Source organism: Zea mays, chromosome 9, assembly GCF_902167145.1.
Source record: "Zea mays cultivar B73 chromosome 9, Zm-B73-REFERENCE-NAM-5.0, whole genome shotgun sequence".
NCBI lineage: Eukaryota > Viridiplantae > Streptophyta > Magnoliopsida > Poales > Poaceae > Zea > Zea mays.
In genome coordinates, this window is record NC_050104.1 from 36,864,240 (window position 1) to 36,886,893 (window position 22,654).

General features: G+C 46.1%; 1 protein-coding gene and 1 pseudogene across 1 annotated transcript; one reads left to right on the forward strand and one right to left on the reverse strand.

The window, feature by feature from the left end:
• The first annotated feature begins 449 nt into the window (after window positions 1-449).
• On the forward strand, window positions 450-7,926 carry LOC103639884 (uncharacterized; annotated as a pseudogene).
• A 2,264-nt stretch (window positions 7,927-10,190) lies between these two features.
• On the reverse strand, window positions 10,191-14,423 carry LOC103639885 (phosphatidylinositol/phosphatidylcholine transfer protein SFH8). Its single transcript, XM_020544565.1, has 11 exons — window positions 14,226-14,423; window positions 13,929-14,104; window positions 12,646-12,798; window positions 11,626-11,758; window positions 11,462-11,539; window positions 11,279-11,380; window positions 11,146-11,195; window positions 10,936-11,035; window positions 10,744-10,845; window positions 10,497-10,616; window positions 10,191-10,340 (listed from the first exon to the last, which is right to left on the reverse strand). The coding sequence occupies exons 1-11, from the start codon at window positions 14,421-14,423 to the stop codon at window positions 10,191-10,193; spliced, it is 1,362 nt and encodes a 453-aa protein (XP_020400154.1).
• Window positions 14,424-22,654: the final 8,231 nt, after the last annotated feature.

The window sequence follows — 22,654 nt, forward strand, 5'->3', positions numbered from 1 at the left end:
GCTTATGGGTTCTGGCCATTGAGCTATGGGTCGTATGTTGGACCATTCTGCAAAGGGACTTCGTTGGTTTTTTGAAGAAGATTTTTAGCCATGCTTTTATTGTGGATCTGGTCGACCCCTCTGGGTACATTTTTTTATAGTGGAGATTAAGAAGTAAGCAGTGGACCTGGTGGGTCCGGTTATAGATCATGAAGTTGAGAAAGGTGTTGAGCTGCATGGAGGTGAAGTTCGCCTGAATCGTGTATTTAGCCATATAGGATTTGCATATGAAGAGCACAAGGTGTGCCAGAATAGGAGGAAAATGAGGATGCCAATGGGGATTGCTGCCTAGTTTTAGACATCAATGGACACTCGTCAGTCGACTTAGGAGAGGTGGATGTGGAGGCCTCCTCCACAACCTTTGCCCTTGACCTGGCAAAAACTTGCAAACCAACTGACTCGCACTCGACATGGAGACTAGGCCCATGGAGGACATCGCCAAGCAAGTGACCAGGGGTAAGTTGTAAATGGAGTTAATTCCAATGAGGGTTGGCCCGAGGAGCACGAAGCGATGGGTTGTGACAGACATGCCTACAACATGCGTCTGCAAAGATGTCGCGTTAGCTAGAATAGCAAGGGACTCTCTCATAACATTCTGGTTGTCATTATTGCAGCAATGGACCCAAAGGGGAAGGCGCCCACTCCGATTTACGACATTATAAACTTGGAGGGGCATTCAAAGAAGCAGAAGGCTCATGTCACTGACTCTTTCGTTGTTGTGAGGTCTCCAAAAGAGGTGAAGACCATAGTGATGACTGGGGTGGAGACAGCCACGACAACAATGGGGGTCTCCATGCCCGTAGTGGTTGATGACTTTGACCTTGCTGATATGGAGATGGCGATGAGGTCGCCGCTGAAAACAACGTCACCAACAGAGTCTCTCTTAATCTATTGTATTGGTTTTATGTATATATATGTTTTTCTCGATGTGTAGGTGGGGCGCTAGCTATCTAGGAGACTTTGACTTTGTCATGTGTTGAGTGCTAACACATGGTTAGGTGGGCCCAAACACTGAGATGAAAGAGACAAGCTCAGGTGCACGACAAGATGTTAGGTAGGGAACTATAGCGTCTCATTATGTGTGTCTCACCCCGCTATAGGGCAGGGGTATTTATAGGTCCGTCCGGGGGTAGGTGGTCCAAAATACATTACTACCCGTAGACAATGACCACATTCTTACAATGTGAACTGTACAATGGGGTAATTACAGTGCCGCAACCCCCACTAATTACGCGTACACATAATTATACCCACTAATTACATTGATAGGTGGGCCCCGCATGATATCACAGCGGGCCCACCACCAAGATGGGTGTGTCTTCAGCATTCATAGCCTTCGTCTAGAGGAGCCTCCACATCTCCTGATGGCCCTTGCCATGATGGCTCGTTCTGAAGGCTTCTCGGTTCTGGACGTCCCATCTCTTACGGTGGTCGAGGACTCACGAGCCTTGCCTTCACTGCCTGATGGTCGATGTCGACGAAGTCATTGTCAAGCGAAGTCTCTGTCACCTATAGGGCTATAAGTCAAGGTGGATGGCAAGGACTTCGTGTTTCTGACTGAGGGACCGTTCGTCCTCCGTATCCCCTCGAGGGATTGCTTCATCCTAATGAGCCAATTCCAAAGTCTTTTTGCCTAAAAAGGTGACGACCGCTACCCTCGTGCATCTGGTGAACTGCCTCGAGGGGACTGCTAGATCGGGTGTCGAGTGGTGGGGGTGCTGCCACCACCGCGCGCGGCGGCTAGGTCGGGTGTCGCATTATCTTCAAGTATGGCTAGGCCGGGTAGTTCAAATTATGAATTGGGTGGTCAAAGGCTTCTTAGCAAAAGGTGAAAGAGATGGAGTCATTGGGTTATTTTCCTGTTGATTTTGGTCGGGCTGCCGGAGCGCAGACCACTCCCGAGTTGAAGGGCGAAGTCCTTGTCTTCGAGAGCCTGTTTGCTACTGGCCTTCGTCTACCTTGCCATTTATTGTTGGTTGATGTGCTCGAGAGATATAAGGTGTAAATCCATCAATTGACCCTAAACGCTATGGTAGCTTCGAGTAAATTTTCTAGGTGACGACTACTTTCGGTGGAGGCCTGTCAGTTGAGGTCTTCGAAACACTACTATTTGCATTGCCAGAAAAGGGCCGCTCGAGGGCTTGTTGATCAGTTTGAGAGTTGTATGTTCACTTGGAAGATAGGGAAAACGAAAGATAAGGTTATAGAGTTGGTTCCTTGTGCAAAGAACAAATGGGGAGTGGACTGAGAACTGGTTTTATGTGGGTTGCCTCGACGACAAAGGTTGGCCTAGGCATAGCATTATGTCTTCGTTTCTGTTTGATGCCTTCCCGCATTTCTCGGTCGGTGGGAAAGACCATAATGATTGTGCCTTTGGTTTTGATGTGGTTCCCTGCAATGACCGGGACCTAGTCGAAGAATATGTGGCGTGCGGAATCTAGCCTCTTGGGTGTGGGTGGTCTATTTGGCCGGTCACCCATAGAGGCTTCGGGTTTTGATAAACCGATATTGAGTCCTACATACGTTGTGGAGCTGGGTGACCGTTCCAAGGATACTTTTGTTGCGGAGACAAAAGGAAGCAGAGGAGAGTGTTGGTCCAGTAATGGAGCATGAGATTGAGAAAGGTATAGAGTTACGAGGAGGCCATGTTCGTTTGAATCGTGTATTTAGCCAGATGGGCCTTGGTTACGGAGAATACAAAGTGAGCCCGAAACTACGGAGGATGACACCGAAGGAGGACCGTGCCCGGTCTAAAACTTCGGCGGAGACACCCTCGGTTTGATCAGGGGAAGCTAATGCTAGGGCCACCTTAGTGGCCTTCGCACATGAACTCGTGGAGACATGCGATCTCGTCTCGAAGGTTGACGTATGTACCATACCCGACAAGGACATCGTCAAGAAAGTCACTATGGTAAGTTGGGGAAGGAGTTGACTCAAATGAGAGTCGGTACGGGGAGTGCTAAGCGATGGGTTGTGCGAGAGGTGCCTCTAGGTTGTGGTTGCGAAAACGTGATGTTAGCGCAAGTAGCGAGGGAGTTGCTTGTATTCCCATACGCGCATAACATTCCGGTAGTTGTTGCAGCTGCAATTTACCCAGAGGCGAAGGCGCCGGCCCCAACCAATGGGTTATAAACCTAAGAGTGTCAAGCTGATCCCGCTGATCCCGCTGCAGGCGCAGAGCCTCTGGAGGTGATGAAGTGTGTGGATCCTGGAGGACAGCCGGTGGATTAAGGTGCGGTTTATCCGCCACTCGGTGTCAAGGACTTTGATATCACCGAAATGGAGCTGGTGAAAAAGTAGCCCCTGAGAGTGCCTTCGCTGCCATGTTAGTATTTTGGTATTAATATTATACTAGGTTTGTGCCCGTGCGTTGCCACGGGATTAAAAAATTAGTATAAAACATAAATACAGAACGATAAATATTATTATGATATACAAAATTCGTGTGGCAAGATATCACCGTAACAATAGTATTATATTGATCATGCAATTTTGTTGTGTAAGGCCCTGAAAAAGATATAATGTCAAGTACATAAATCATTTTTCAAATTAAATCTATGTTTCTCCTTGATAGTTGATCAAACCTTTTCTAAAAAAGATGATACAAAGTTAAAAAGTACTCCCTCCATTCTAATTTATAATCCGTTTGACTTTTTTAACCTAAGTTTGACCAGCTTGTTTTATTAAAAAAATCATATTTATTACTAATTTTTATTGTGATATTGTTTGGCATATAATATACTTCAAGTATGGCTTTGAATTTTTTATTTTTTCATTTTTTTTTTTGAATAAGACGAGCCGATCAAACTCAACACAAAAAAGTTAAACAAATTATAATTTGGGATAGATCGAGGGAGTATTGATTATCCTCCGGTTAACAAGAGCACAATCTTTGTTTCCTGTCTCCTCTATATGAAAATTGGACAAGGAAGACTCTTTATCTTGTCATGTCACATACTTTGCTAGTGTTTTATTTTGTTTGAGAAATCACACCCACAATTGTATACTTGTCGATTTGTCCCAGCTAAGCAAATAAGCAAGAACAAATCTATCCACCGGTGACAAGCCAAGAGGATGCCAAAATAAACGGAAGCCATAATTGGTAACAGAAATTAGAAACTTCACCTTGGGCCCAAAACGATCAGAATGACCAACGTGGTGGATGTAAAGCTCACGATTATTTGGGAGATCATAATTTATGACAAGTGGAACCTGAAATTGAAAGAAATTCAGTCAGTACCCCAAGCTATTCTTCTGGCCAATGACTTGAATTAATTGTCCGTACCATCTGAAGGCTAACAGTTGCTTGTCTATTTGTTGAACTTTATCTCTAAGTCCTAAGTTCTTTGCCTTTTAGCTTCTTTGTTGAGATGATTATTTTATCTGATAACCCACAGGCACTATAATATAAAAGTGAGAGTCTAGCTTTCATATTTTAACTACGACGCTAATAATGTTTCCCATTGATATGCATTGCTTGTTTTTGCATAATGCGGTTTGACGGTATACCCACAGACCTTGCTGGCTCTGATCAATTAATCTATGGTTAGGCAGGGTACATGTTGGATTATACGTACGTAGTGTTCAAGAAGACCTTGAGTACATAGAAGATGCAGTTCCTGTTAGTGACTGGGAAAACGTGTCCTACATAAATAGGTAGTGCTGAGCATTCAGTCTACTAGGGTAATTCGATTCAATCTATTCAGTTTTGTAAAATTTCGGGTTCTGAAAAATAAGAACCAAAATTTTCAAACTAATTTTAGGAACCGAACCCGAATAGACTCTCAACCTCGGTTCGGTGACTTGTATCTTTTGTTAAAATATATACAATAAATAATTAATTAAAAGTACTATTATTACAACAAGTGACTATAAAAAATAGCATACAGAGATGTATACTATCGTTAAGATGATATCATTATTTTAGCTAATAAGTTCATAAATCATATAACAATACCATCACATATTAATAGTTTTTTCGGGTTATTCGGTCTATTCGGGTTTTATAGGTTAGGAACCGAACCCGAACCTATACCTTGAAATATAGCACATATTCGGGTTCGGTTTTCGGTTTTAAAATGCCCACTCCTAAGAATCGGCCATTTGAGAGTCGCAAGGCTGAAGGTACGTGGTACCAAATAACTTTTATGCTTTTGTGTGGTTGTATGATCTAGTTGTTTCCCTTAGCGTGTAGTTCACTCTACGACGCAAGTAGAAGCTAAATCACCCTAGAACATGCACTACAAACATTGCTACAAACATTGCTTCCAGAGTTCTTCAGCTCAAAGCCCCCAGGCAGCGCCGATGACTCCCAATGTGCAAGCGCAAATGCGCAATGGACGCACCTGCAGACAGTTCAGATGCCACCAACTCTTCAAGTTGTTCTTAGGAAGCAGAGCAAGCCCTCGCAAGTCCACCAAAGGCGCTTTCTGCTAAGAAAGCGAGACCGTGTTCGGTTGCACTAAACAACCACTGCAGCTGCTGATCGGTTGCAGCTGAACAACATTGCAGCTGAGCCTTATCTACAGTGCAGTTCAGCCCCAACAGTGCTACAATGAACCTGGTGAGGGTGCAAGGCATTAATCTCGACATGGACATGTTGTTCCTGTGGTCACCAACCACCACAGGAATCCTAGGACGCGAAGCTTGCAAATGCAATAAACTAACAGAGTTTAGCAGACATATTAATTAACACAAAGTTATCATGACCATGTATCTAGGCATCTTTGATACAGTACTCCTACTTAATTTTTCTATACACAAGCTTGATGCATATTAGATATCGTAACAAGAATATAGTACTACAAATATGAATTGAGTTTGGTTTTGGGTAACATTAACATAAGCAAATGAAAAAGGCATCAAAGCATTTCTTCTATTAGAAAATATGTTCCCACTGTACCTTCTTTCCTCGGATGACCACTCTAGGTTCACCTTGGATCACCATGTATTTTGTACCTCCAACAAAAAGACAAGTTGGTGCAAGAGTTTTAGGTTCATCAAAGTCCAACAACTTCCTCATCCTTTAACAGCAACAAGCAGGAAACATGAACATGAGAACTCAGCCAGTCAGTCTAAGAGTGCTTCATATTATACAGATCATAGAAACTTTTAACAGACGTTCCCAAAACAAAAAATGTGTCTAAACAAACACCAAGAACTGAAATTTACAACAAAAGCGCACCTTTTTTGTTCAAGGAAGAAACATCACATTCGAGATGAACATGCAGTAGGTCTAAGTGCATAATCAAAACAGTAAGTGCTTACAAATATTTAAGAAAGTGCAATCCCTTAACTATGGAGGGTCACAGTTTCTACAAAGTCATTTAAAATTAGTACTTTAGGAAAACATTATGATGTGAAGAGAATAATGAGAATACCCTGGTTACCACGGTTGAGAATAACATCACAATTGCAGCACACTTGAAGTGCTGACACAAATCGGGCAGTAGGTAGCTTAAATGGAGAACCTAGAATCCTGTAAAATGAACTAAAATTTATTGAAAAAATGCTGACATGATACTGAAAGGGCACAAAAGATACATGCAACAGTCATGAATATCGCCTGGTACTTTAGCACATATGTCAAGTAAGATTTTCTTGGTTTCAAGCATTCTAGAAACCTTATTTCTAGCTTCAACTACACACATAAACCGGGTTTCAATGTCCTTCATGCTTGACACAAAATCTTTGGCTCGATGAGTGATGAACTCTGAAGGATCGTCTGCCTCTACACATCATCACAGTCTGCTATATATAAAAAGCTTCCACCAATTAGAAATCTTGTTTATGATAATTAGTAGTACTTGGAATTGAATCTATATAAAATGTAGAAATGAATCTTAACAGAATCGACCAAAACCAAACACATAGTACTTGGAATTGGAAACAGTATCATGCCCCCTCACTCTCTTTGTCATATGCTGGTTGCCCGAACCGGAGGCCCAAGGGCTCATATATAAAAACAAGTATTAGAGGAGAAGAAAGTAAGTACTTGGAGTGGTTGATGCAAAATGATCTGAGTTGTATAAATTTGGATCTGAGTTTATTTACGAAGGTTCTCCATTTATCCTGAAGTTTTAGCAACAAGCTACTTCAATTAAACCCCCATACACAATTTCAGTAAACACTCTAGGATGAGTGTAGTCAGGGATGACATATGGGTCAAATGAAATTGTTAAGAAAATACCTGGTTCACGAAGAAACTTAAGCTCGTCAATCCTTTTAATTGAGATTCCCTTTGCAACTGCAAAATATTCAGATCTGAATGAGAAGAGTATAGTGTAATAAAATGCTTAATGCCTAATAGGCATAGACAAACACCATATATTTATGGTGATTCTACCAAACCAAATTCATGTGGCCAATCTGATATGTCTTCGCATAATTGATTGGCAAAGCAAAGGATAATTGATGCTAGTGTTCTACAATTTCAATTTTTTGTTCAGCAGAAAAATACACGAAGTCGGCATCAGAAGAAACTGAAAGCATATGACCTCTCAGCACTGTCCGAGTCCCTCCCAGAACCATGTGCACCAAAGCAGAAACCTGAAGCAAAGCTGAACTGCAAGTCAAGACAGACATTAGTGTAATCCTCTCTTCACACCTTCTCCCTTGCTTCATTCAGGTCGTCATGTTTTTCAACTGTAGTTTTGGACTGTAAACCCAATTTTCTTGTCCAGGTTACGGGAGGCTGCTCATCTCAAGGTTGTGCTGGGAAAGATGCAGTTCCAGCTTGACCCATTTGCTGCGATCCATCAGCACCTGCTAGCAGCGTAGCCACCTGCAGCTGCAAAGGGCGATGCTGTGAAGCAGGGGAAGGACTCCAAGAACAAGAAAAGGAGGAAGAAGGGTGCATCATCGAGCTCTCAAGCAATGGATATATGATTGCATTCGTTCAATAGTAACTTGGTCCAGAGCTATGGAGTTAGAACATGGCTGGAGAGAAGGGTTTACCCTTGCTTACAAATCAGGACCATCTTTGAGTTGTTGTCATAGATCATGCTGGAGTGCTTGATTTCTCCTCATGAAGTTGCTCAAATATCTACCATTACATTAAGGAAATAAAAACTTCCAATGACAATTGTTACTTCTTTGACCATCATTATATTATATTTATTACGAACAAGTCCAATAAAAATCAAGGTTTATTTGTGTTTAGCCGGTTAGCCTTAATCAGAAAAGTAAGATGCTCCCTTTGTTTTAAAATATGATGTTTAAGACAGGTAATTATTTCCTTTGTTAACTATTTAACCTGTCCAGGTGTCATACATTTAAAAAAACAAAAACATAGGGAGTATTTAATAGATAAAGAAATAGACAATAGAAAAGGATACATAAGCATGCCTCACTGGTGAACGGAAGATAATTTCATCTCCTCCATTCAAGGTAATCTTGGCAGCCTTGTCCAAAGATTTCCCATTGACACGGACAACTTTGGGTTCAAAGACTTCAAGGAGTGCACCTCGCTAGAACAAAATGTCAGAATAAAAGGGGAACAAATGCAGGGAAAAAACAAAAAATAAATTCATAGTACCTTAGCCTGCTTCAGTCTACAAACAGGTGAGGCAGTGGATGATTCGCCTAGTCTGAAATCATGATGTGCTCCATGACCGATAGTGAAAAGCGCACCGTAAATAGAAAGGGTAGGGTGCTGTTGAAAAAAAATACAGCAGATGGCAATCCATTGGTATATGATAAAAAGTTCAATCATTTTAGTTGCTCCAAAGAGCAATAATGAAGTTCGTTAACTCATTGAAAGGCACCTTAAATCCTAAATCTTATACAATATCATATGCACACAAGCACTAACAATGGGACATTGAAGTTTCTCAACAAATGTAGCCAAACGTCACATCACATACAGCCTATCCAATAAAGCAAAAAATGAAGCACAAAACATCTTAATAACCTTGGCACTGAGATAGAACTATGTATGAAATTATTTTTCTACAAACAGAAAGCGTATCTGTGTATATTGCAACTGAATGGGGTTGGATGGTGCTTTCTTTAAAGTTACAAGACTCAGAGCAGATAGAGAACAGGTAAGGTTCAACGTAGTATTGCGTATTCCTGAGTTCTGATATGAGGTTTTATATGGTATTTCTATAGCAATTACAAAGAACGATTAACATGTGCCATGTAGTTCTTGGTAATTAAGGTCTCATCCAAAGCACGAGAGATCATGGGTGAGTTCTACTAATTGAAAGAGAAGTGAAAAGATAGAAGAGAAGTCGCACCATGGTATATTGTGAAATTAGTCTGCACAAGGGCTCCTGACGCCTGCTGGTGGCTGCCGCCTGTGGCTTATTCAATATCCCAGCCACATTATCCTTGGTTTTCTTTCATCTTTGCCGATAAATCCATGGCTCTCTTTATCTTCGCCGTTATATCTTTATCGTTAGTGCCCCGCTTATGCCCTACACAAACAGGGGAACTCATCAAACCCTAAGGCCCGAAGCCAAAAACCGAAAGAACGTCGTAGGCACATCGTAGGGACAAGGCTCATACCGGCCGGATTGGATTGACCCTCCTTCGGCATCAAGAGGGCCTCCAACTTGTCCATGGCGCCGGTCAGCGCCTGCAGACCAGCCGTGTTGGGCAGTGGGCCCGCAATAGTGCCGACTTCTGCCGGCGCCACCGACGGCTTCGTGGTGTCTGCCTCCGTGCACCCAACCTACCACCAGCGAGATCGCAATAACAACAAAAACCAGATCAAAACCAGAGACCTGAAGGGGCTACATGCATGGGGGATGGAGGGAGATCCGGACCTTGGCTCGCTTCGGGGGCTGCGACGACGCGACATCGTCACCCGCCCTCGGACCCGACCCCGCATTCTCCGCGGGCGCCGATGCAGGCGATGCCGACATATGGGATTTTCAAATTCCGGGGGGCAGGCGGGCAGCGGGGCTTGCGCGACGTCCGTGCGGGCGGTTCGGAACCGGAGGGTTTTGCGGCGGCGGTGTGCGGGCGGTGCGGTAGCGGAGGGTTTCGCGGCAGCGGGCGTGCGGGCTTGAGGGCGTGCGGGCGTTCGGTTGCGGTGGGTTTCGCGGGGGCTGGGCGCACGGTAGCGGGGGGCGTTGGGTAGCGGCGGGGGCAGTCTACACTCCTCTCTTAATAGTTAGTAGAGATTTGTTCCTATCACCTCTGTTCTATCTGTTGGTGGAATATTGCCTGAAATCAGCCATTTGTTTCTGCACCATTTCAGTAGTTCGTTGCACTCCATGGTAAAATTCAGGAACCATATCCGGGTGACTTTGATCATCGCAGCTCAAGTATGTTGCACAATCTGTGCCCTTTACCTTTGGTAGAAATAAATACGAAAAAATCAATATAATGCAACGTGCCATGGAGTCATGGACACAAGCAGGACAGCATGACCAATGTGGTTCATAAGACTAATAGCACAGGGAAAAGCAGACCCAACTGTAAGAACAAAGGCAGACAGATAAACTTACCTCCTCACGAACCGGAGTCAAGCAACCATAGCCTGAAACTTTATGAACAAATGATGGACCAAAATCATCAACATCGGATCCTGATTCAGCATTTGATATATCGCTTAACATGCCCTGCCACTGAAAGAGGCAAATATTGTAGTAGTTTAGAACAAGAATCCAGAAAAGCAATCAGCTTCCTGAATTACTAAAAAGCAACCAGCTTCCTGAATTACTACTGATGAAGGCTGTAATTTTAGAATTTTACTTTCATCTGTTCCAACCGAAAGGAAGAGCTGCTTCTTTCTCCACCCTCAGAAACAGGTTTGGTGGTTTCCCTCATACATCCAGCTTCCAAATTGTGGATCAGCTACAAATAATATATCCTTCATTACATAGAAAAACAAGGACAGCATCTAGATGAATTATTTTCATGTAAACACGAAGCAGTAATGGGTACCTTCAATATATAAGGATCATTCCATGGCCCTTTGTTCGATCCAAGGCAACCACCCTTGTCACTACATGTGCATGAACCACCAAGTAATTCTGGCAACTCACTGAGAAAATACAAGCATTATTAGAAAATACAAGCATTATTAGTTATTACAGGTTGAGGGCTGAATCTTATGAAGAGAATGGGCTATGCAACCCTTGAATACAAACCTACCTCGAATCTATTACTTCAAGAAGCCTACTCTGGTAGTTCGAACCAAGCACCTAAGTAAGAAGAAAAAGAAAACTAAATATTGTGATACCAAACAAGTTAGCACTAAGGATGGTATATAAATGCTGGAACTCACATGAATCTTGGATGAAGTTTTTGGGTCAAGGAAGCCCTTCACACTATTCCATATCCACTTGAATCCACTGCCAGCGTTCACAACAAACATTTGGTGGAGTGTCTGCATTTATAACATTTTACTTGATTGGATCACCAGGCAAAAGTCCCAACAACATAATACCCCTTCAAAAAGTATAATTACCTCAGGATAATAATCGCTATCAATCTTCTGCATTCGGTTTACAAGTTCTCTAGCAGTCCTGGAGAAATTCTTAAACCCCTGCAAAATACAACCAGATTAAAAAAACTACATACAGAACAGATCTGTGTTCTGTTCGCACAGCTCAAACTGAATCGTTCACCTACCACACCCTGGACGTCCAAGATGGTAGTGGTGGAGTCAATGTGCCTCTTAGCAGCCAATGTGCAGGCAGGGAACCTCTCCCTGAAGGCCCTATCAAACTCCTGGACATGGTACTTGATGTAGCGATCCATCTGACTACACATAGGCCAGTGGAAACATGGCCGCACATAGTCACACACACATGAACAATCAGCAACATTGTATCTCCTACCAGGCTACCACATACCAGGTTCCCAGATGTGACTTAGAATTGAGTTGTTACTATGGGAATTGAGTTGCTTTTATTACAATAAATAAAATCCATGTGCCACAAAAAGCTCTAAATATTACCGTTTTCTACACAGACAACAATTCAAACTCAATTCATTGGTGCACATAAGGCGCTGCTTCCTGATGATGCTAGGAAGGGGCAACACCTTAAATCTTACAAGTACATGATATGGCTGAAAGTATTTGTTTAATTCAGATTTTATCCCAAAATACAAAATGGAAGGACAGATGCACATCGTTGCTAGAACGCTAAAAATATCAGTTTAAAGGATCTGTAAAATATATTTTTTTTTAATTTTCTCCCAGTTTGGTCTAAGTTCTGGTCATGAACACCATCTACGACATGTTTGCATGTACCAATAAAACATATCATCATTCATGATATCCAAAACAAAGTATTGAGACCTAAGTATTTCAATTTCTCCAAGGGTATAAAATCTCCTACAGAGATCAATTGAACACAACCCAGTCCAACAATTAGCATAATAAATATAAAAAGACAGCCCACCACGACAAATTCCTAAATGAGCTCATTGTGCAGTATGAATTTGGCAACGAAGATAGCAGATGATCTAGAGAAATATCCTACTGCATAGATGAAAGAAGATATAAATGTAAACACATTGTACAAGACAACATTATAAATTTGTGTCCCGTACAAGAAACCAAGGCAAGACCAACACAAACAACAAAACACCTGATTAATTATCCAACATCCTAAACCATGAAGATCAGTCAATCCATGTGTGTACCTCATGACTTCAAATACTACCAGTACCACGAAAAGAGTAGTCTGAATAACAACATAAAGGTGATTCATGTCCTGCTGAAGGATACCTTTCCAAATTGGCCAATTGGTGCTCCATTCTGCATCTTTGATCTGGGTAGTATCTGCAAGCCTGCAACTGCAATATATGCAATGAAGCATTTAATATTCAGATTGGTTCAAACTCAGGTATTTAATATATCATTCCTATAAACTGGAAAGCTACAACATGTGACAGATACAATGAACTGTACTATGAAACAGTGCTGATCATTCCAAAGTCAAGAGTCAGGAGATCACTTTTGCAGCTCTAACTCAACCAGAGGTTAAAAAACACTGAAAGTCTGAAACCTAGTGCATTGTAGACAAAGGCATCATTGAGTTTTGCCGAAACAAATGCTACACAAAAAGAAGGAACATGACTTAATTTACTAAACATGAGAATGGCAAATAAAGGCTACATGAGCGTATGAGCATTTACTTATTCAAGCCCAAAGCTGGTAGATAGAGAGGAAAAATAAAATGGACACCCTACTAACATAAATCCAACGGCATCATTGAGTTTTGCACGCACACACCAAAATTGATACCTATACTCTACAACAAACTACAGAGGGAAACAGAAACTCAGGTATTCAGGACCAAACACAACTAATTGGTATGTGTATTTCTTAGCAGCCATAACCTTCCAATACATCTATACGGCACTTGTGTTAAATGTAACTTACTAATAAGAATGGAATGAACGGTGGCAGTTCTATGATGGCTGGCTGAATCGAGAAGAACATGGAACAAAAAGGAAAGGAAGATGAATGGTGAATCCCACCTCCTGCTAGCTCTAGCTCTTAAAGCTCGTCAGTCGACGCACGGATACGGATGCAGACTCCAGCTTGTCTTCAGCCAGAGATCATCGCCTCGCTTCCTGCTGCCACCACGACGCAGTAGGTCTTGTGGTGCCCTACGCGCCCTCCGAGCACCACCACCGCCACAGCAATTCCCTAGCCGTGGCGCAACAACTCGCCGCCGCTGGCGGTCGAAAAAGAGGAGATTACAAAAAGCTACAACCAGGAGGCGATGATCATCTGCTATCTTTCAACTTGAGGAGATTACACATCTTGGGGACGTAGCCGGTGCAACGCCACAGGGCGGCAGAAAAGGTCGGGGCACCGCGGAAAAGAGCGCCATCGCCCCCGCCAAGAAGCCCATGGACGTGGACGCGGGCTGGGAGCGGGACCTCAGCCCAGCGGCGGTACACGCGGCGCCCACTACTCCCCACTCTGCTGAGCGCCCGCGGCCGGCGCCCTCACGCCCACGCGGCTTGGCTTGGCGCCCGTGGCCGCCACTTCCAAGCTCACAGCTTGGCTCGAGCAAAGAGGTGAGTGATACGCCCTGCGCGAGTGCGTGGTAGGCAGCACGATGGCACTGCACTGCTCCCTGCACGCGACCTGTTCGACATTGTGGCTGCGAGCAGTGGCGCGGCCTGATCCCTGCTTTCCGACGTCCCGTGCGCGCCTCGCAGTCCTAGCTCTTTCTGGCCCGCACCACCGGAGGCTCGTGCACACCGACTGCACGCGGCCGGGAACGAGCGACTCTAAGGCCGTGGGTGGGGCGCATTGCGGCCTCGAGCGCGGAGAGGCGGTGGTTCAAGGAGCCGAGGATGGTGACCATGCCGTCCGTGTTCCCTTGGCTTCGCCGCAGAGAGTCCCGCAGCATGGTCCCCCACCGCGACAGCGTGTCCATCGCCTGCAGAGCCGCCACCGTCATCGCGGACGTCGGGTCAAGAGCGGGCACTCCTCTCAGGAGAGGGCCGGGGAGATCTCGGCAGTCGGCACCGAGAGGAGAATGCGCCGGGGTCAGGGCGGCTGAGGCGTGGGCGGTGTGGCGACGCGGTATAGGCGACGGGGACGCGAGCGGGGGCCGGCTGCGGCTCGCTCGGAGGAGGGGTTGCGCGGCAGCTCGAGCGCCCTGCGACCCGCCGGCCTTCTGTCGAGATCGTCGGTCTAGGTTGCGTCGGCGGCGAGATCGGAGCTGGGCAGTTAGGTGAGAGAGTAGGTGAGAGAGGGGGCGTGGGGAGGAGGGATGGCGGGTCATCGCCTCACGCCGCCGGATTTCACGGGTCGTGGAGATGTGCGGCGGTGTAGCGGAGGGGTTCGCGGCAGCGGGCGAGCGGGCCTGAGGGCGTGCGAGATGCGCGGCGGCGGATTTCGCGGCGGGCGTGGGATTGCGCGGGGGCTGGCAGGCGTGCGGCAGCGGGAGAGGGGGGCGTTGGGTAGCGGCGGGGGCGGTCTACACTAAGGGCTTAATAGTTGTATATATATATATATATATATATATATATATATATTTATGATTTTTATTATTTTTTAATGTTGTTGTCCCGTATAGGTGAGGCGCTGTCCCTTCGGTGCTCCGCGCCCGGTGCGATCTCGGAAGCCGATGCTTGGGAGACTACACACCACTGTCCAGGCACGGAGGAAAGCAGAGGTCTCCACTATTACGGAGGATGTGCTGAAAAATGCCACCACCCACCTACGCTCAGTGAGAATATCACTATTCACTCTGTTGCTTTTTTGATTGGCTGTTTACAGTTGGTGGTTTTGTTTTTGTCAGCTCGCTGTCGTCGCAGATGTGCTAGGGGAAGTGGATGCGGCTAAGGCGACAAAGGCTGAGCAAGAGCTAAAACTTAAGAAGAAAAAGGACACTGATGTGGCTATTAAGGCGAAGTCTGCCCTGGCTGAGGTTACATTTTTAAGAAAAGAGCTGAAAGATGAGAGAGCAGACCAAGGGAGGAAGGCGAGGGAGCTTTCTGAGCACCGACTTCGTACTGAAGACTTCGTGCAAAGTGTGCAAGTCCATGTATGAGTGGTCTTGAGGATTTCCACAAAGTCTACGAGCAGCTGGGGGGATGCGATTCATCTGCTAGAATTTAAAAGTGACAGCCTCTTTGACCGTTGGGCTGAGTCATCATACGAGGGCTAATGACTTTGTTCGCCCTTGTGACGTATGAGGGCAGTTTTGAGGGGTTGATCCGCGAAGGGTGTAGCCATGTGGGGGCGCCTGGCTTCGGACGGTTTTGTCATGAATAAGAACGTATATACTGAAGTCAGCGTGGTCGCCAGCAATGCAACAGAGGACGTGCTGGACCGCATGTGGAGCCGCTTCGGTGCTGACATTCTTTGCCACCGGTCAGTGACGAGGCTGCAACGGTTATGTGCTCTCTGTTATTATGTTCCTTTGTGTTTTTTGTCATTGCTTATGGACTCTTTTTGTGTAGCTGAATGTGGAAGCTAAAGCTAGAGAGACTTTGTCACCGGACACTACGGAGGCTGGTTTGACCCAACCAACCATGGAGGCTACAAGACTGGTGTTGATGCTGATGCCGCCCAGGGCGAGGTCTAGCTTGTTTTATTTCATTCTTGTAAAGAATTTTCGTGGGTCTTGGTGTTAAATTATGTTCTAAAAACAATGCATTTTTGCAGGTTCTCTTCAGGGGCCTACACAAGGCGATTTTGTTCCTCTGGTAAAGAAGGATGATGCTTTTGAGGACATTTTATGCGTTACCCCTTAGCATGTTGAAGTCCGTTGCTATGGGAGTCCTCGGTTAATGATGATGACTTGGAGATTTTTGCGGAGATGAACTATGAGTCCTCCTTACAGGACCTAGATTTTTTTTGTTGCGATGAACATCGCGGCTTTAGATGACTCCATAGTAGAAGGAGGTCCGTCCAAGGTGTTGAATAATTAGACAAATTCCAGTTTAAATTCCGAATATAAATCATGACCAAATCAGAAGAACTGAAATAACAAGCCAAATCAGATGATGCGTACTGATTAGACTTACTGATAGATGGCACGCGCCGGAATCAGCAGGGTCGACGATGTCGAAGTAGCGAAATCAGCAGGGTCGACGAGGTCAGCAGATCACGAGCAGTCGCGTGAAGACGCTTCCCAAAAACCTTATTCGCCCTCTCCCGGTGCAGGATCTAGAAGACGAAGGGTTCCGGAGACCTGCTCTCCTGATCGCAGATGCACCTCTGCGGTCGAGACGAAGGGAACTAAAAGGCGGCTCAGATATGAAGAGAGGCGAAAGCGAACTGGGATCTGGGATAATCTGGAGGCTGGCTGCCGGGCTCCTTTTATAGGGCCTAGTCCGCGACCCCCGTGCTTATCCGCCCACGAAAATCTCGCAATCAGTTGAGATTTTATAGCGATCGGTTAGGATAAGCGTAACAGACAAGAAACCAAAAAATCAAACGACAAAAGGTAGCCGCGCCCCCGCAAGGCGAGGGGCCGGATTTCGGCGGACCATTCACGCGCATGTCGTGCGCCCGCGCCCTTCGCCCCGCCCCGCCCTGGCGAGGCGAGCGAGCGAGCGCGCGCGTGTGGCTCTCCACACTCTCTCCTCTCATCCATGACTTGGTGAGTGAGTGTGGCTTCCATATTTAAGCTAGCTTTACTCCACTAGAACTAGCAATATGGTGCTATTGGTTCCACCAATTCCCTAGCCATCCACTTGTATGGGCTTTTGAGATTTTCCTAGGATTTATTAGAATTTCTTAATTAGGCCAAGCCCATAAATCCTAACACAAGGATGTAGGTAGCAGGGCGGCTAGCGCACGGAATCGAGGGGAAAGTTCGCTAGATGCAGTGCAGGTGGTGAGGCCGGTCCTTCGACTCGCAGATGAGGTGGTACGCGACGTGGACTCTTGGAGTTAATTGACCTTGTTTGTGGCAGGACGGTGTGCATGGATGCTGGCGACCTTGGTGAGGTGAATATCGGCCCTCGTCAAGCTATATTGATTGGGGTCTTTAGTGATGACCGCACATTGAATCATGTTGATGATACCATGTTTGGGCTTTTTGACAAGGGCAGGGCTCATCTCTATGGGTAGATACCACTGTGAAGAGGACAGGCGGGGCGATGGCGGAGCGGCGCTCTGGCTAGGCTGACCTCGTTGTCCGGCGTTGTGCCCCCCCCAGCTCTTAGCCGTGGAGGGCCCCTCGGTTGGCTCTAGTCCACCTGCTTTAGATTTCTCCGATGGCCTTCGCTTTTAAGATTGGATTCTTCGCAAGTTCAATCGCCCGATCAATCTTCTCCCGGGTAAATTCGATCGTCATGAGTTCTTTTTAGTCATCTCTTTCGGCAGGTGTTCCTTGCGCCTGTGCGCAGAGTCAGTGGGCTTTCTTCTTCAATCCTTCATCGATGGATCAGCGGAGCTATTCAGAGTTATTCCTTTGTCGGACCAGGTTTTTCGCTTCTCGCTTTCCTGCAAGGATGTTGGTTTCGCAGTCTATAGACGTCACTATTATATCTGTTCATCGTTCAAAGCGTACCTTCATCTTTGGAATTCTGGTGGCCCTAATTGGACCAAAGAATGGTAGCTTTACTCTGATGAAGAATCAAGTTCTTGGAAATTGGTTTCCCGTCGTCGTAATCTGCAGGCCTCGTTTGCTGATGTTGTTCGAAAGCCAGCTTTGTCTGGAGCAAATTTGGTTCCTCTGGGCTGTCCGGTCAGGGCCGAGCCTTCTTCCTCCGGTTTGCAGCAGACATCTTCGGTGTTCAATCAGATTTCTTACCATGTTCATCATTCCATCGACCAGTTGGCTTCTCGTTCAAATTCTTCTGCGAAGTTTGCTAGGCGTTCTCAATTTCAAAATTATTCAAACTCCCGTAACGGCCGCTTTGTGAGGCTTAACATTCAGTCTTCATTAAGGGGCTCCCGTGTTTGGCCTTGGGCTTCGCGGAATTTAATTTGGCGGCCCAAGAAGATATTGAAGCAACACCAGGAGATTTCTGGGCATAAGTTTGTCCATAGCATTAATGGCACTTCCGACCCTGTGACGACTGACTCTCGTTTTTCCTGGGGAAATTCTATTTCAGGCAATAATCGTCAATTATTCGAAATTTCTGGTCAGAATTGCAGGAGGGATTTTCTTTCCTTCCCTAGTAAGTTTGAGAATGTCTCCTAGGAGTACTCTCCGCGACTGTGGTTCAGGGCTGCTCGTCTCTCGTCTGCTGGTGGGCCTCTTCCCTCGCCCTTTTTTAATAATTTTGGTGAGTTCGCGCAGGCGGTTCTAACGAGAAGTGGCTCCTCGCCTTCCATGGAACTTGCACTGTTTACAAAACCCTCTTCCTCTTCGCTACCATGGAAGAACCCGTCGCCTTCAAGCCCTCTTCTGCGCGGAGAGTGTTCTTCACGCTCGCGACCCCCTCCTCACGACTCTGAAGGAATGGCATTCCACAGAGTTGATCCCGCTCCATTCCTCCCTCATGGTTTTGTGGCGCAACAAGTTGATCACCGGGAAATCATGGTACACACTGTCACTCGTCCTCAGCCCTCCGCTCATGAAGATTGGGGCATCGTTCTTGTGCAGCCGCTGCCAGAGCACGAGGTTAATTTTCACATTTTTATGACATTATTCGTGAGTACCTTGTGGGGGTTCGACACGTTCAGGTCAGGAGCATTCAGCGCTCCCATTTGGGTTAGGCCCTTGTGAGATTCAGGTTTGCTTTTGACAGAGATAATCTTGTGGCTATGGGCCCGCAACAAGCCCTGGGTTTTTCTTTCAATGTTATTAGGCACAATGAGGCTTGGAACCAGTGTGCGTTGTATTTTAACCATGAGTGTTGGTTTCTTCTACTCGGTTTCCCTTTGGATTTCTGGACCCATGAGCATATCCAGAATGCAATCGGGTCTTTTGGTATGGTGCTCATGTGGGACCCTGACCCGACTAATGTGACTAAATTGCTTGTTCGGGCCAGAGTGACGTCTCTTCAAGAAGTTCCCCAATTTATTGTCTTTTCGGTTGCTGAAGGATTTCAGGGAGTCTCTTGGACAGTTCAGTGTGACATCGTCCAGCAGTTTATGTTTGGTGCTCAACCACAAGATGAAGACCATGTGCCCCCTTATCCTCATGATGGTCATTAGCTTCCTATGGAATACTTTGGGATGGGGCAGCCTGTGGCCAACTTTCAATTTGATCTTAATATCCCCCCATGGGAGGGATTGAAGAGGAAGAAGTCAATGCTAACAACGCTGATGATGGCTAGGATGTCTGGCCAGTTCAACAGGCTCAACAAGTTCAACCTTTGCGCCAGTGCCAAATGACATAATGTGGAGGAACAATTCAGTTATCAACTATTAGGCCTTGAAGATCTGCCCTCTGATGAATCTGTGGGTCTCTTGAATGACATCGTTATCCCACAAGAGGTTCACTTCCCTCAGGTGGAAGCCCCAGAACCTGTGGATGCAGTTCTTGTTTGCCAGCATTTCCCCCAGCAGGTTTGCTTTTGAGGGAAACAACGACCAGGGGGAGGAGAACATGCAAGTCGAAGAAAACATCAATGTGGGCCTCATGCAACACTTGGAGCAGCCCAACCATGATCCTACATATGAAGATTACCTGGCTAGAAAACGCCTTTCTTCTTGGGCTGACTTGTTCCCCACCAACTCAGAATTAATTCATGTTCCAAAGATGTGGGCTGCTTTCTTCATGGGCCTACTGTTGAGGCCGGATTATTTTGAATGGGCCAAGAAATTTTTAATGTCCGGTGCTATCTCTGCTTTCGTTGAGCCCAACATGGAAACTGTCCCCTCCTAGCCAGGACTCCCATGTGGAACCTCAGTCTCCCTTACCTACTGAATCCATCAACAGGAAGAAATGATCAATCTTGGTAGACACTGAGGTCAGGAGAAGTGCCAGGCTTCAGGAGAAGGCTAGAGGTTTTTGAAAGGGAAATAGGCTTACACCTTTTCCTAAATTGATTTTGGTGGTTGAATTGCCCAACACAAATAATTGGACTAACTAGTTTGCTCTAGTCTATAAGTTTTATAGGTGCCAAAGGTTTACAACAAGCCAATAAAAAGACCAAAGATGGGTTCAAATAAAGAGAGCAAAAGACATCCCAAATGGCACCCTGGTCTGGCGCACCGGACTGTCCGGTGTGCCACCAGACAGTGTCCGATGCACCAGGGCACTCGACGCTGAACTCGCTACCTTCGGGAAAATGGGAGGCCGCTCCGCTATAATTCATCGGACTGTCCGGTGTCACACCGGACTGTCCGGTGTGCCAGCGGAGCAACGGCTACTTCGCGCGCAACGGTCGACTGCAACGCATTTAATGCACGCCTGCGCGTGTAGAGTACAGAGCACGTGCAGAAGGCGCACCGGATAGTCTACATGACCTGTCCGGTGCACCACCGGACAGCCCAGAGGCCCCACCTGTCAGAGCTCCAACGGTCGAACCCCAACGACCTGCTGACATGGCTGGCGCACCGGACAGTGTCCGGTGGCGCACCGGACTGTCCGGTGCGCCAAGCGACAGCAGCCCTCCAACGGCCACATTTTGGTGGTTGGGGCTATAAATACCCCAACCACCCCACATTCAATGGAATCCAAGTTTTCCACCTTCAACACATTACAAGAGCTATAGCATTCAATTCTAGATACAACCAAAGAGATCAAATCCTCTCCCAAGTCCGGAATCACTCCAAATCAAATAGTGACTAGAGAGAGCGACATTTGTGTTCATTTGAGCTCTTGCGCTTGGATTGCTTCTTTTCTTTCTCATTCTTTCTCGTGATCAAACTCAATTGTAACCAAGGCAAGAGACACCAATTGTGTGGTGATCCTTGTGGGAACTTTGTGTTCCATTTGATTGAGAAGAGAAGCTCACTCGGTCTAAGTGACCGTTTGAGAGAGGGAAAGGGTTGAAAGAGACCCGGTCTTCGTGACCACCTCAACGGGGAATAGGTTTGCAAGAACCGAACCTCGGTAAAACAAATCATCGTGTCTCACTCTTTATTTGCCCGCAATTTGTTTTTCACCCTCTCTCTCGGACTCGTTTATATTTCTAATGCTAACCCGGCTTGTAGTTGTGCTTAAGCTTATAAATTTCAGATTCGCCCTATTCACCCCCCCCTCTAGGCGACTTTCAATTGGTATCACAGCTCGGTGCTTCATTAGAGCCTAACCGCTCGAAGTGATGTCGGAGGCATCCGCCAAGAGGGAGATCGGGACCGGCGAGAAGCCCGCCACAAGCCATGGGAAGGCTCCATCTGGGGAGTCCGCCAACAAGGTGAAGGGATCCCCTTCACACAACAAGTCGGGTCGGAGCAGTGACAAGAAGAAGAAGATGAGGAAGGTGGTCTACTACGAGACCGAATCTTCGTCGCCATCCACCTCCGGCTCCGACACGCCATCCGTAACTTCTAAGCGCCATGAGCGCAAGAAGTTTAGTAAGATTCCCCTACGCTACCCTCGCATTTCCAAACGTACTCCATTACTTTCCGTCCCATTAGGCAAACCACCTATGTTTGATGGTGAAGATTATAATATGTGGAGTGATAAAATGAGACATCATCTAACCTCACTCCACACTAGCATTTGGGATGTTGTTGAGATTGGAGTACAGGTACCATCACCGGGGGATGAAGACTATGATTCGGACGAGGTCTCCCAAATCCAACTCTTCAACTCCCAAGCCACCACTATACTCCTCGCCTCTCTAAGATGAGAGGAGTATAACAAGGTGCAAGGATTAAAGAGCGCCAAGGAGATTTGGGACATGCTTAAAACCGCGCACGAAGGAGATGAGGTGACTAAAATCACCAAGCGGGAGACGATCGAGGGGGAGCTCGGTCGGTTCCGTCTCAACCAAGGCGAGGACCCTCAAGCCATGTACAACCGCTTGAAGACCTTGGTGAACCAAGTGCGCAACCTCGGGAGCACAAAATGGGATGACCATGAAATGGTCAAGGTTATTCTTAGATCACTTGTTTTTCTTAACCCTACGCAAGTTCAATTAATTCGTGGCAATCCTAGACACACTAATGTCTCCCGAGGAAGTGATAGGAAATTTTGTGAGCTTTGAGTTGATGATCAAAGGCTCAAAGAAAATCATCGAGCTAGATGGCCACTCCACGCCCGAAGCACAACCGGTCGCATTCAAGGCAACGGAGGAGAAAAAGGAGGAGTCTACATCAAGTAGACAA

Excerpts from the sequence above, each read along its gene's own strand:
- LOC103639885 (XM_020544565.1), bottom strand. The coding sequence starts at position 14,423 with ATGACGGTGGCGGCTCTGCAGGCGATGGACACGCTGTCGCGGTGGGGG. Across the intron at positions 11,759-12,645 it reads GTAGTATTTGAAGTCATGAG|TCAGATGGATCGCTACATCA; the intron begins GTACACACATGG and ends GCCTATGTGTAG. Across the intron at positions 10,341-10,496 it reads TGACTCCGGTTCGTGAGGAG|GTAAAGGGCACAGATTGTGC; the intron begins GTAAGTTTATCT and ends TTTCTACCAAAG.